General features: G+C 43.2%; 1 protein-coding gene across 5 annotated transcripts in view; it reads right to left on the bottom strand.

The window, feature by feature from the left end:
- Window positions 1–13,094, bottom strand: part of NEK10 (NIMA related kinase 10) — a 554,523-nt gene that overhangs the window by 443,651 nt on the left and 97,778 nt on the right. For all 5 annotated transcript variants that reach the window (XM_073678014.1, XM_073678012.1, XM_073678015.1 and 2 more), the window contains exons 9-10: window positions 6,286–6,353; window positions 2,011–2,090 (exon numbers count right to left, since the gene is read on the bottom strand). In XM_073678014.1, coding sequence (XP_073534115.1) covers window positions 2,011–2,090; window positions 6,286–6,353 — 148 coding nt within the window. The remainder of the gene's footprint in view (window positions 1–2,010; window positions 2,091–6,285; window positions 6,354–13,094) is intronic.

Raw genomic sequence — 13,094 nt, forward strand, 5'->3', positions numbered from 1 at the left:
AACAGGCTAGGAGCGTGTTCAGACAGGACAGACAAGATACAGGAACGGATCTAGGTAATCGGCCCCTAGAAGGCGGGAGGAACAGGCTAGGAGCGTGTTCAGACAGGCCTAGAAATACAGCCTCCAGGATAGGCAGACAAGAGAACACAGACAGGACTCAGTTCAGACACGGGAACTGAAACCGCAAGGCAGGAGACAAAGACAGGACTCAGTTCAGACACGGGAACTGATACCGCAAGGCAGGAGACATAGACAGGACTCAGTTCAGACACGGGAACTGATACCGCAAGGCAGGTAACATAGACAGGACCTGGCATGTCAGAGACAAAAGCCAACTGACAGGGCAAGATGCTCAGGCATCAGTTAATTGGGGCAGCTGATTTAAATACCAGGTGATAGACAGCAATAGGCTGAGGACGCACAAGGGGTGTGCCTGCAGCAGGTACAAAAAGCAGGAAGTGATCGGGCGCCGCCCTTAAGCAGCAGACACAGAAGCAAACAGACAGCATGGAGGGAAGCCAGAGAGACACCCTGGACTGGAGATCAAGTACGCGCTCTTGCACAGTGGGAGATGGACCACTATGCAAGGACGCCGCCAGGTATGTTACAGATGTCAAATTGCAGACATGTGTTTTGGGAGGAATCTGAAGAGACAATTTGCATATTTATTTTCTCAGAGGTGCATTGCACAGCCTATAAGTATCCTTACACTAGCATTTCAGAAATATCACTCTTCATAAAGTGAAACGTTACCCCTTAGACCCCAGTTAGAGGCCTCTCACCCAGCCAAATCAGATCTCATGCTTTACAATGAGGAGGGACAACACCCGAAACACGTGTCCGCAAATTGAGATTCTGGTTTCGCTGTTATTCCAAGTCATGTTGCAAGAGTTGTTAAAGGGTCGATATTGACTTTTAGGATTGCTACTACTAAGAGATGGCACTAGAGTTCAAGTCCTCTTCCTCTCTGAAGAGACAATTTGCATATAATGGCTCTAAAAAATGTCGCTCCTTCAGTTAATGCAATATATGAGGCTTAATTTTTATGGCATTTTTATATCCCTTTTATATTCGAGGGAAAATGTAAAGAAAAATACGTAATGCGTGTTGATTTTTCAAATTTTGTATTTTTTATGTCTTTTATGCCCACAGAGGACAGCTATCAAATATTTAAAATTGCATTCTCCTTTCTGTAGATATTATTTCTATATATTGGACATTTTTTTAATGGGGGTGGGGCTAAAAACAGTGACCCGGACTGAAAGTATCTCTTTTTTTTGTAGTTTAGGTTTTTTTTTCTTACCTTACTATTTATTTATTTTTTCATTTATTTCAACACTGTGCCCCATAATAAGTCTTAAAAACCTTTGGAAGGAATTTTAACTTATTACCGTAATTAATATTCTTTTTATTGATTATTGCCCCTATAATTAGGGCTGGTACATAAGCTTCAGCTACAGGGCAAGTTTAGCCTCCTGTCTGAATAACAGCTGAGGGTTTAAGAGGGCCCAACAGCTCCAGCACTCTACCTGCACCAAGCAACCACATGATCACGGGGTGGGTCCGGAGGAGGAAGCACTGTCAGTACTTCCTAATCTGCATACACAAGAAATTGCTCAGCGTTGTGTATGCAACGATCAATAAAACAGGAATTCAGCCATGTCTGACAGCTGGCTCACTGCCCCCACAGCTGTACAATGTCCAACAAGCTGCTTACTCTGTATTGATGTTTTAGTCAATCAGTGCAGAGTAAAGTGCAGACTGCGTGGATGTATATAAAGTCTATGGGCAGGCCGGAACTGGTTAGGTTCAGCATCACTGTTCAGCCCTCCACAAAAGCCATGATCTCTCAAGAAGCCCTTTGGGAAAATGAATTGTCATCCCCTAATAAAGACTGGTTCAGGCTGGTCAGTAATCTTGCAAAGAGATACATTAGATAAAAAAGTATCCAAAAATAAAATTAATTTGGGAGTCTCAAGGAGTCAGACTCAATTCATACCAATAACTCACCTCTCGGCCAAACTTGTAAGAGCAAGAAGAGCGCCAATTAACACGTTACTGTCTCTTGCAGCAAGGAGTCTCAGAAGGGTCTAAAAGTGCAAAAATATCAATTATTGTACATGAGTGCTACATTCAGTGGGTGAAGTGATGGTTATCCTCAAAAGCTGGGATCCATGAGAACATAGCTGAAGAAAATTTGAGTTCTCTCTCGTCTTCCCTGCTGCACTATATAATTTTAACAATATATACAAAACTGTGTGACCTGCTCATGCGTTAATCTTAAAAAAATCCCTTAACCCCTTATCATTGCAGCCAGTTTGGCATTTTTGACAAGCTGGGTTTATTTTTTCACTTTTTTATTGTTACGGTTTAGGAGTCATAACTAGTGTTGAGCGAGTATGTTCTGTTCCGAGTATGCTCAGGCCGAGCTCCGAGTATTTATAGCTGCTTGGTGATATGCTTGAATCGCTCCCGTGTGCATGATTTGCAACTGTTTGACAGTTTTATTACATGTGAGGAATGTGTAAGAAATAGCAGCATCAGCCCCAGTGTCTCCTGTAATGTATATGTTCCAGCCCCAATGTCTCTTATTGCATATACTCCAGCCTCTGTGTCTCCTGTGATATATATACTCCATCCCCAGTGTCTCCTATTGTATATACTCCAGCCCCAGTGCCTTCTATTGCATATACTCCAGCCCCTGTGTCTCCTGTGATGTATATACTCCAGCCCCAGTGTCTCCTATTGTATATACTCCAGCCCCAGTGCCTTCTATTGTATATACTCCAGCCCCGATGTCTTCTATTGTATATACTTCAGTCCCAGTGTCTCCGGTGATGTAAATACTCCAGCCCCAGTGTCTCCTATTGCATATACTCCAGTACCCAAGTCTCCTACGGGTACTGGAGTTTTTAAAAGGATTTACCGATAAAGATTGTTGAATTTTAATTAATTGCCCGGTGTGTTGAGCTGGATCCATCTTCACTTCCTCATTGACCCAGGCGCTGTGCAGCAGCGAGGACTCCGTGCTCCATGCCAGACTGGGATTACATCTCAGTGGTGAGCTGAAATTTTCTCTTTATTCAGCCATAGAGTCTTGCATTGTGAGCGTGCATACAGACCATGGAGGCTGAGTGCACTACTTTGATACAATTGTACCTGCCAATTCAAGGTCTTTCTGTAGCTCTCCATAGATGGTCCTTGGCTCTTTGACAACTCTTTTGATAATTCTTTTCACTCTTCTGTCTGAAATCTTGAGGGGAGCACCTGGTCTTGGCCGGTTTATGGTGAAATTATGTTCTTTCCTCTTTTGGATTATGGCCCCAACATTGGTCATTGGAACCTTCAGTAGTTTAGAAATGCTTCGGTAACCAATGCCATCAGTATGTTTTGCAACAATAATGTTGTGAAGGTCTTGAGACAGCTCACTAGTTTTAACCATCATGAGAGGCTTCTTTTGTTGCATATTGGTAATGAGACACCTTTTTATAGGCCATCAGTTGAACCAGCTGATATTATTTTTCACTAAGTGGCAGGATTACTTTCTAATCACTGATAGATTTCAGTTGGTGTCATGACTTTCTATGGCTTTTTGCACTTCTCCTTCTTCATGTGTTCAATACTTTTTCCCGGTGTCATTTTTACACAAAACTTAATTTAAGGCCATCTACGGCTTGATTTATTTGCCTGTGAGGATTGGATGGGTTGTTACTGAAATCTGGTGAGATTTTCATGTCAATAGCATCTTTTGAAATATATTTACTTAGAAAATTGGTGACATGTTCTATACTTATTTCACCCGCTGCATGCTCCTGCCTGTGTCTCCTATGTGATATAAATGCTGTAGCCCCAATTTCTCCTATGTGATGTATATGCTCCAGCCCCAGTGTCTCCTATGTGATGTACATACAGCAGTCTAGGTGTCTCCTATGTGATGTATATACAGTACAGACCAAAAGTTTGGACACACCTTCTCATTTAAAGATTTTTCTGTATTTTCATGACTATGAAAATTGTACATTCACACTGAAGGCATCAAAACTATGAATTAACACATGTGGAATTATATACTTAACAAAAAAGTGTGAAACAACTGAAAATATGTCTTATATTTTAGGTTCTTCAAAGTAGCCACATTATGCTTTGATGACTGCTTTGCACACTCTTGGCATTTTCTTGATGAGCTTCAAGAAGTAGTCACCGGAAATGGTTTTCACTTCACAGGTGTGCCCTGTCAGGTTTAATAAGTGGGATATCTTGCTTTATAAATGGGGTTGGGACCATCAGTTGTGTTGTGCAGAAGTCAGGTGGATACACAGCTGATAGTCCTACTGAATAGACTGTTAGAATTTCTATTATGGCAAGAAAAAAGCAGCTAAGTAAAGAAAAACGAGTGGCCATCATTACTTTAAGAAATGAAGGTCAGTCAGTGCGAAAAATTGGGAAAACTTTGAAAGTGTCCCCAAGTGCAGTTGCAAAAACCATCAAGCACTAGAAAGAAACTGGCTCACATGAGGACCACCCCAGGAAAGGAAGACCAAGAGTCACCTCTGCTTCTGAGGATAAGTTTATCCGAGTCACCAGCCTCAGAAATCACAGGTTAACAGCAGCTCAGATTACAGACCAGGTCAATGCCACACAGAGTTCTAGCAGCAGACACATCTCTTCAACAACTGTTAAGAGGAGACTTTGTGCAGCAGGCCTTCATGGTAAAATAGCTGCTAGAAAACCACTGCTAAGGACAGGCAACAAGCAGAAGAGACTTGTTTGGGCTAAAGAACACAAGGAATGGACATTAGACCAGTGGAAATCTGTGCTTTGGTCTGATGAGTTCAAATTTGAGATCTTTGGTTCCAACCACCGTGTCTTTGTGCAATGCAGAAAAGGTGAACGGATGGACTCTACATGCCTGGTTCCCACCGTGAAGCATGGAGGAGGAGGTGTGATGGTGTGGGGGTGCTTTGCTGGTGACACTGTTGGGGATTTATTCAAAATTGAAGGCATACTGAGCCAGCATGGCTACCACAGCATCTTGCAGTGGCATGCTATTCCATCCGGTTTGCGTTTTGTTGGACCATCATTTATTTTTCAACAGGACAATGACCTCAAACACACCTCCAGGCTGTGTAAGGGCTATTTGACCAAGACAGAGAGTGATGGGGTGCTACGCCAGATGACCTGGCCTCCACAGTCACCAGACCTGAACCCAATTGAGATGGTTAGGGGTGAGCTGGACCGCAGAGTGAAGGCAAAAGGGCCAACAAGTGCTAAGCATCTCTGGGAACTCCTTCAAGATTGTTGCAAGACCATTTCCGATGACTACCTCTTGAAGCTCATCAAGAGAATGCTAAGAGTGTGCAAAGCAGTCATCAAAGCAAAAGGTGGCTACTTTGAAGAACCTAGAATATAAGACATATTTTCAGTTGTTTCACACTTTTTTGTTAAGTATATAATTCCACATGTGTTAATTCATAGTTTTGATGCCTTCATTGTGAATGTACAATTTTCATAGTCATGAAAATACAGAAAAATCTTTAAATGAGGTGTGTCCAAACTTTTGGTCTGTACTGTATATCAGTCTCAGTGTTTCCTATGTGATGTATATACAGCAGCCTCAGTGTCTTCTATGTGATGTACCCAGCAGTTTTGGTGTCTCCTATGTGATTTATAGACAGCAGTGTCAGTGTCTCCTATGTGATGTACATACAGCAGTGTCAGTGTTTCCTATGTGATGTATACAGCGGTTTCATTGTATCCTATGTGAAGTATACACAGAAACCTCAGTGTCTCCTATGTCATGTATACAGCAGTTTCGGTGTCTCCTATGTGATGTATATTGCAGACCTCCCACTGTTATAGTTCTGTAAATGTAAAGTGAGCAGTTATGAATTTTTCACTGTGAGGAGACATGCAGTGTAATATACATCTGTGGTCAGAACAACTTACTGCTGCAAGTTCTTTACAAAACTTATTATCACAAAGAGTTGACCGACGCAAATTTGGAAAAGCAGTTGAGAGTAGTAACATTATCAATACCACCTAACATCACAGCCGCACCGATGAGAAGTCGCTCCAGCTGTCATAATAGGGGTGAGTTAATTTTTGGACTAAATATAGCATGATAATTTTCAAGTTGAAATTTGTACGGCCCCTGAATGATTATATAAATGTACAAATGGCCCTTGGCAGAAAAAATATTCCCCACCCCTGATGTACATAATATAGATCATATGAATAATATTGATCACCATTATTTCTACATTTCAATGATACATCATCTCTTACTTTGTGTGCTCCACTCTGTATCACCCACTCTCTTTGATCTTTAGCAGCAGCAATTTTTTGAAAGATATCTGTAAGACAACAATTCATCTTTAATTCCAAAATTACCACATAAATGAGTTCAATCCTTATATTAAATAGTAGACAATGGGCCTCATGAATAAAGATGGGCTCAACCAATGTATATATTATAGATTCCTTGGACAGTTGATGTGTATCTACAAATAATTTTAACCATTGTATGACCACTCAATACATCATCGTCTACACTGTTTCAGGGTTTACAAATTGTCATTTTCACTTGGTCTCAACAATACTGATTGGTTGTAAGAAGCTAAGAGATAATTCTCTCATCAAATTGTCCTAAATATACTTTTCAGCTGGAAGTCAAGTACTGTGTACAGACCCTCAATTCAGCTGTGTACACCATGTTGGAAGGGTTTGAAGTGGTGTTTTCTAACTATTTAAACAACTTTTACCTCTATTTTTTTTGCTGGAAAAGTCTTTGAAGAGAATCTGTCCATAGGTTTTTGCTACCTTGCACAATGTGTATATTGGCCAGCAGCGCCTGTTGATCTGGGAGCCGCGCATGCGCTGTGACGAGCGGCTCCCCAAGCGTGTGCAGTGAAGCTGTGTGTAGTTCCCAGCTTCACTGAGTGCGTCCAGAGCCGCTCGTTACAGCGCATGCGTGGCTCCCAGATTGACAAGCACGGCTGGCCATGACATACTGCGCAAGTGCGGCATAGTGATGTCAGCGCAAACCGGGAACAGAATTCAAATGGCGTGGGCGGTGCCTACCCTGACTAATGGCGATGAATCCCACCCCTATGACTAAACAAACAAGTATGATATAAGTATATAAAGTGTTTTTTACACATGATATTAGTGCCGATTTTAATGAAAAAAGCGTGTTAGTGATGCACATTGTATCACTAACAACTCAATGGGGGCAGTTTAGATAGTACAAAGGACATGACAGGTTCCCTTTAAAAGAACTTGTCACCAGGTCAAAAGTGACCAGTTTTTGGTCTTATTTTATTCTTGCTGTTCCTGTTTATCCTTCTTTTTTATGATTTACTTTTTTTTAACCCCTTAATGACCGCTGATACGCATTAAAGCGATGGTCATTAAGGGTCCTTATTCCCTCATCGCCGTTTTAAAACAGCGATGATGCATAAGTAAATAGCGCTCCCAGCGGACAAAAATCCCCTGGGTGAAAACTGTATATGACAGAACCGATCGGGGCTGAGTAACTCCTTAAATACCGCTGTCAATCACGAAAGCGGCATCTAAGTGGTTAAAAGGGGGTTAAAAATCCCCTTTGACACCATCGACCCATAATCGCAGGTACCAATGTGTTAAAAAAAAAAACCACAAAAAAGCGCACACAAATCACGAAAATTTGTTTCGTCACTAAAAGCGCAGCATTTGTGTTAAAACAAAAATAAGCCAAAATAGTACAAATAATTAGTATCACCACATTCAGAATGATCCGATCTGTAAAACTGTCATGTTATTTTAGAGTAAAAAAATGAATAAAAAAACATACCAAAAATGCACTTTTTCAAAAGTGACAGCTTTCATATGGAAATGAAATTTTTTTTTTTTATAAACAAAGCATTTTTAGCATATAATAGTAGGAGAACTTACAATAAAATTATACCAATCTGGTATCGCTGTAATCGCACTGACACAAAAAATAAAGCCGTCTTATCACTAATAAGTGAACCATGCAAAAATAAAAATTACCGTATTTTTCGGACTAGAAGAAGCACTTTTTTCCTCCAAAATTTTGGAGGAAAGTGGGGGGTGCGTCTTCTAGTCCGAATACTATATACATGGCTGTGCGTGGTGGTGGGTGTGGGGGAGCGGCAGCGGGGGATCAGCCTGGCACAGGAGGCAGCCTACGCTGTGCCCGCTACTAAAGAAAATGAATATTTCCTGCTCCCCACGCCCATGGGCGTGGAGAGCAATGAATATTCATTTTTCTTAATAGCTGGCACACAGGAGCCGCAGCGCAGCTCCTGCTGCCGCTTTGCGGTCTGTCTGCCGGCTATTAAAGCTCATGAATATTCCCTACAACCCACTCCCATGGGTTGTAGTGAATATCCATGGTCTTTAATAGCAGGCACACTGACCTCAGAGCGGCAGCAGGAGCTGCGCTGCAGTACGGTGTGCGAGCTATTGAACAGACTGAATGGTCACTGCTCAGAGTCCCAGCGTGGGAAGCAGTGACTATTCCAGCACAGCGTTTTACACTGTGTGAGGGTGCATGGCAGGGATGCCATGCGCGCCCTGCCATGCGCGGCTCACACAGTGAGAGTGTCGGCAGCAGAGCGGGACAGCGCTGGAGGAGAGAGGAGAGGAATATGAGTGTTTATTTTCTTTTTGTAGGCAGCATGATGGGGGTTCAGAGGGTGCCATGCATACCAGGATGGGGGCTCAAGGGGTGACATGCATACCAGGATGGGGGCTCAAGGGGTGCCATGCATACCAGGATGGGGGCTCAAGGGGTGACATGCATACCAGGATGGGGGCTCAAGGGGTGCCATGCATACCAGGATGGGGGCTCAGAGGGTGCCATGCATACCAGGATGGGGGCTCATGGGGTGCCATACATACCAGGATGGGGGCTTAAGGGGTGCCATGCATACCAGGATGGGGGCTGAAGGGGTGCCATGGATACCAGGATGGGGGCTAAGGGGTGCCATAGATACCAGGATGGGGGCTCAGAGGGTGCCATGTATAGCAGGATGGGGGCTCAGAGGGTGCCATGCATATCAGGATGGGGGCTCAGGGGGTGCCATGCATACCAGGATGGGGGCTCAAGGGGTGCCATGCATACCAGGATGGGGGCTCAAGGGGTGCCATGCATACCAGGATGGGGGCTCAAGGGGTGCCATGCATACCAGGATGGGGGCTCAAGCGGTGCCATGCATACCAGGATGGGGGCTCAAGGGGTGCCATGCATACCAGGATGGGGGCTCAAGGGGTGCCATGCATACCAGGATGGGGGCTCAAGGGGTGCCATGCATACCAGGATGGGGTATCAAGGGGTGCCATGCATACCAGGATGGGGGCTCAAGGGGTGCCATGCATACCAGGATGGGGGCTCAAGGGGTGCCATGCATACCAGGATGGGGGCTCAAGGGGTGCCATGCATACCAGGATGGGGGCTCAAGGGGTGCCATGCATACCAGGATGGGGGCTCAAGGGGTACCATGCATACCAGGATGGGGGCTCAGAGGGTGCCATGCATACCAGGATGGGGGCTCAAGGGGTACCATGCATACCAGGATGGGGGCTCAAGGGGTGCCATGCATACCAGGATGGGGGATAAAGAGGTGCCATGCATATCAGGATGGGGGATAAAGGGGTGCCATGCATACCAGGATGGGGAATCAAGGGGTGTCATGAATACCAAGATGGGGTATAAAGGGGTGCCATGCATACCAGGATGGGGGATAAATGGGTACCATGCATACCAGGATGGGGATGAGGGTCAGGTATACCAGGATGGATTGAGGGCCACTTATACCAGTAAGAAGGGGCCATACATACCAGGATGGAGGATATTAACAGAATTGGGGGACATTACCCCAATACCAGTGTCAGCAGTAGACCCCCTCCTCCATAACAGGGCATCATGACCACATTTTTTGCTTACATTTTTTTTACTATTTTCCTCCTTTAAAACCTAGGTGGGTCTTATAGTCCGGTGCGTCTAAAAAGTCCGAAAAATACGGTATTCTTGTACTGCTGTCTATTTGATCATTCTACCTCTCAAAAATCGGAATAAGACTTGGTTCACATTTATCTTACGTTCTCTGCTGAGGTTTCTTTGTAAATCCCAAAAAACGCGATTCAGACAAAACCGCCAATGTAACCACTCACTATAATGAGGCAGATGGAGACACTATGGACTCCATCTGGTCTCTGTTCAGACAGTGTCCCATCATGTTAGGCACATTTTTAGAGAACAAGAGTGGAGGCGCACAGTTCTGTGCATGCCTAAACAGATGGATGCCACCGGAACAAACGCCAAATGGAGTCCAATGGAGTCTCCATCCGCCTCATTAGAGTGAGTGGTTCTGTTGGGGGTTTTGTCTGAATTGCATTTTTGTGGGATTTACACAGCAACCCCATTGTAGATGCTCAGCATAGAAGACAACAAGGAGATCCAGCCTTATACTGTGTGAGACAGTGAGGGAAATCATACACGAGGGACAGGATGCGCACAGAGGCATATTGAACCCGCTGGAGTGCATTGCAATCACAGCCACAGCTGTGGTTGCAGTGCAAAATAAAAGTAAGTATGGACTGGGTTAAGAAAACCTGACATGGGCATTTATTTTGGGAGTGATCTACAGGATGGTAGAGGGGCGGGTCACTCCCTCCAGCCTGGTTTTTACAAGTGGCTCATGGTCACAGTTTTTCATTTAAACCTGCAGCAAAGGTTTGGGTGTGTCAGTGTTGGGATTGCTAGTAGCAGAGTAGGAAGCTCTGTGCACTGCAAGTCTGTGTGAAGGTTGACCACAGGCCGGAGAAGGCAATGTAACTGACGCACCCACGAGTGACACGGCGGCACAGTCTCCCACGGCAACTTGGTTGTTTTGTACAGACTGCATTGGAGGACCCGGCTGCGATCAGGAGGATAAAGCTGCCTTTAACTGTGTGACTTTTTTGGACAATAAAGACTTTAAGTTGGACATTCTTGGGTCACTGCCTGTTAAATTGCACTGTGTGAACTACAACTGAAAGCGATCAAAAAATATTATGTACCTCAAAATGTTACCAACAAAAGCCCTAACTTATCTCACACAAAACCAGTCCTCACTCAGGTCTATCATCTGTCACTGGAAATATAGTGGCTTCCACATTACTGGTAGAACAAAGACTCTGGAAAAGTGATACGTCTCCAACACCCACTCACATAAAATTCAGTGAAATCTGTGCTCCCAATCCAAATGATCCCCCCTCCCCCCCTTCTGAGCTCCGCTGTGCTTAAACCGCAGCAAGCGGGCACATGTTTGACATAATTGTAGCGGGGAGAGCACACTTAAAGAAGCACTCCTCCTCCCATCAAAATTGTTATCTTCTTAATACGTTGCAATCATCATATATATAGCACCGTGTACTTACAATTGCTCATTTTACCCTTCTACCCAGTTAATTCTTCTCTTTTCCATTAGGTCTATGACATCACATGATTAAAAACTGACTAGCTGAATTCTTATAAGCTCTATGTAGAAACAGGAGATCTGTTTTCCCTGAATGAAACTTAAGTCACTGCAAAAGTCCCTGGCAGGGGTGAGGAGGGAGCAGCTGAGTCAGGAGTTGAAGAGAGGAAATATTTTTGCAGGGAAAAGAAACTTCTTGTTTCTACATAGAGCAGCGAAAAGAAAATTAACTTGGTAGAAAGGCAAAATGAGCAATTGTAAGTGCTATATAATATGATGACTGCAATATATTAAGAGGATAAAAACTTTGATGAGAGGAGTGCTTCTTTAACAATTTACGGGGTGCGTGTTTCCAAAAGCACAAGCTGGCACAATGTATGGGGGTGTTAGACTATATGGGGGCACTAAACTGAACGCGGGCACAATGTGTAGGCACTAAACTGGCAGATTTGCAATTCTCCAGGATAAAGCACGGAGTGGACTTACTCACTGAGAGCTGCAAATTCTACAATGGAGTCACTTTTGGCTTCTGCTGTTTTAGCACCTTAGGGGATCTGCGACAGTCGCCCGCAAACTATTCTAGCAAAATCTGTGTTCCAAAAGTCAAATAGCGCTCCTTCCTTTTCAGCCCTGACATGTGGTCAAACAGTAGTTTCTGACGACATACTGTATAGGGCACCACTGCATTCCGAACAACTTGCACAATAAATTGTGGGGTCCATTTTCTCCTATTATCCCTCATGTAAATTATAAATTTGGTGCTAAAACAGTATTTTAGTGGAAAATTTTAATTTTGTTTTAACATCTAAATGTTATAAAGTTTTGTGAGTTTAAAAATGTTCAATACACCACTAGATTAATTCCTTGATGGGTCGAGTTTGCAAAATGGAATCACTTGTGGCGGGGTTTCTGCTGTTTAGGGATTTTAGGGGCCCTGCAAATGCAAAATGGTGCAAGCAATCTATTTCAGCCAAATTTTTTGTTCCCAAATTCAAATGGTGCTCCTTTCCTTCTGAGCCCTCCACAAACAGAGGTTTGTGACCACATGTGGGGTGTCAGTAAGCTCAGAAGAAACTAGGTAACAAATTGTGTCCATTTCCTCATGCTATCCTTTTGTATAAGTGAAAAAATTGGGGCAAAAGCAACATTTTAGAGGAAAAAAATACAATTTTTTTTATACCACTTTGCATTAATTCCTGTGTAGCACCTGAAGAATTAAAATATTTCCTAGCAGTTTTGAAGTATTTGAGGGGTGCGGTTTTTAAAATGGCATCACTTTGGGGGAGTTTCCAATCCATAGGCCCCTGAAAGTCCATTTAAAGCTGAATAGGTTCCTAAAAAAAATAGGTTTTGTAAATTTCTTGAAAAAAATAAAAAATTACTGCTAAACTTTTAAACCTCTAACATCCTAAGAAAATGAAGTTTGAAAAATGATGCAGATGTAAAGTAGACATATGGGAAATGTTATTTATTAATTATTTTGTATGGCATGATTAACTGGTTTAGGGACATAAAGATTGAAAGTTTGAAAATTGCTAATTTTTCTGAATTTTCACCAAAATTCCGATATTTTCACAAATAACGCAAAACATATTGATCAAAATTTACCACTAACATAAAGTACAACGTGTC

This window comes from Phyllobates terribilis, unplaced genomic scaffold, assembly GCF_046119375.1.
Source record: "Phyllobates terribilis strain yellow unplaced genomic scaffold, ASM4611937v1 Scaffold_4__5_contigs__length_816908805, whole genome shotgun sequence".
In the NCBI taxonomy this organism is placed as follows: domain Eukaryota; kingdom Metazoa; phylum Chordata; class Amphibia; order Anura; family Dendrobatidae; genus Phyllobates; species Phyllobates terribilis.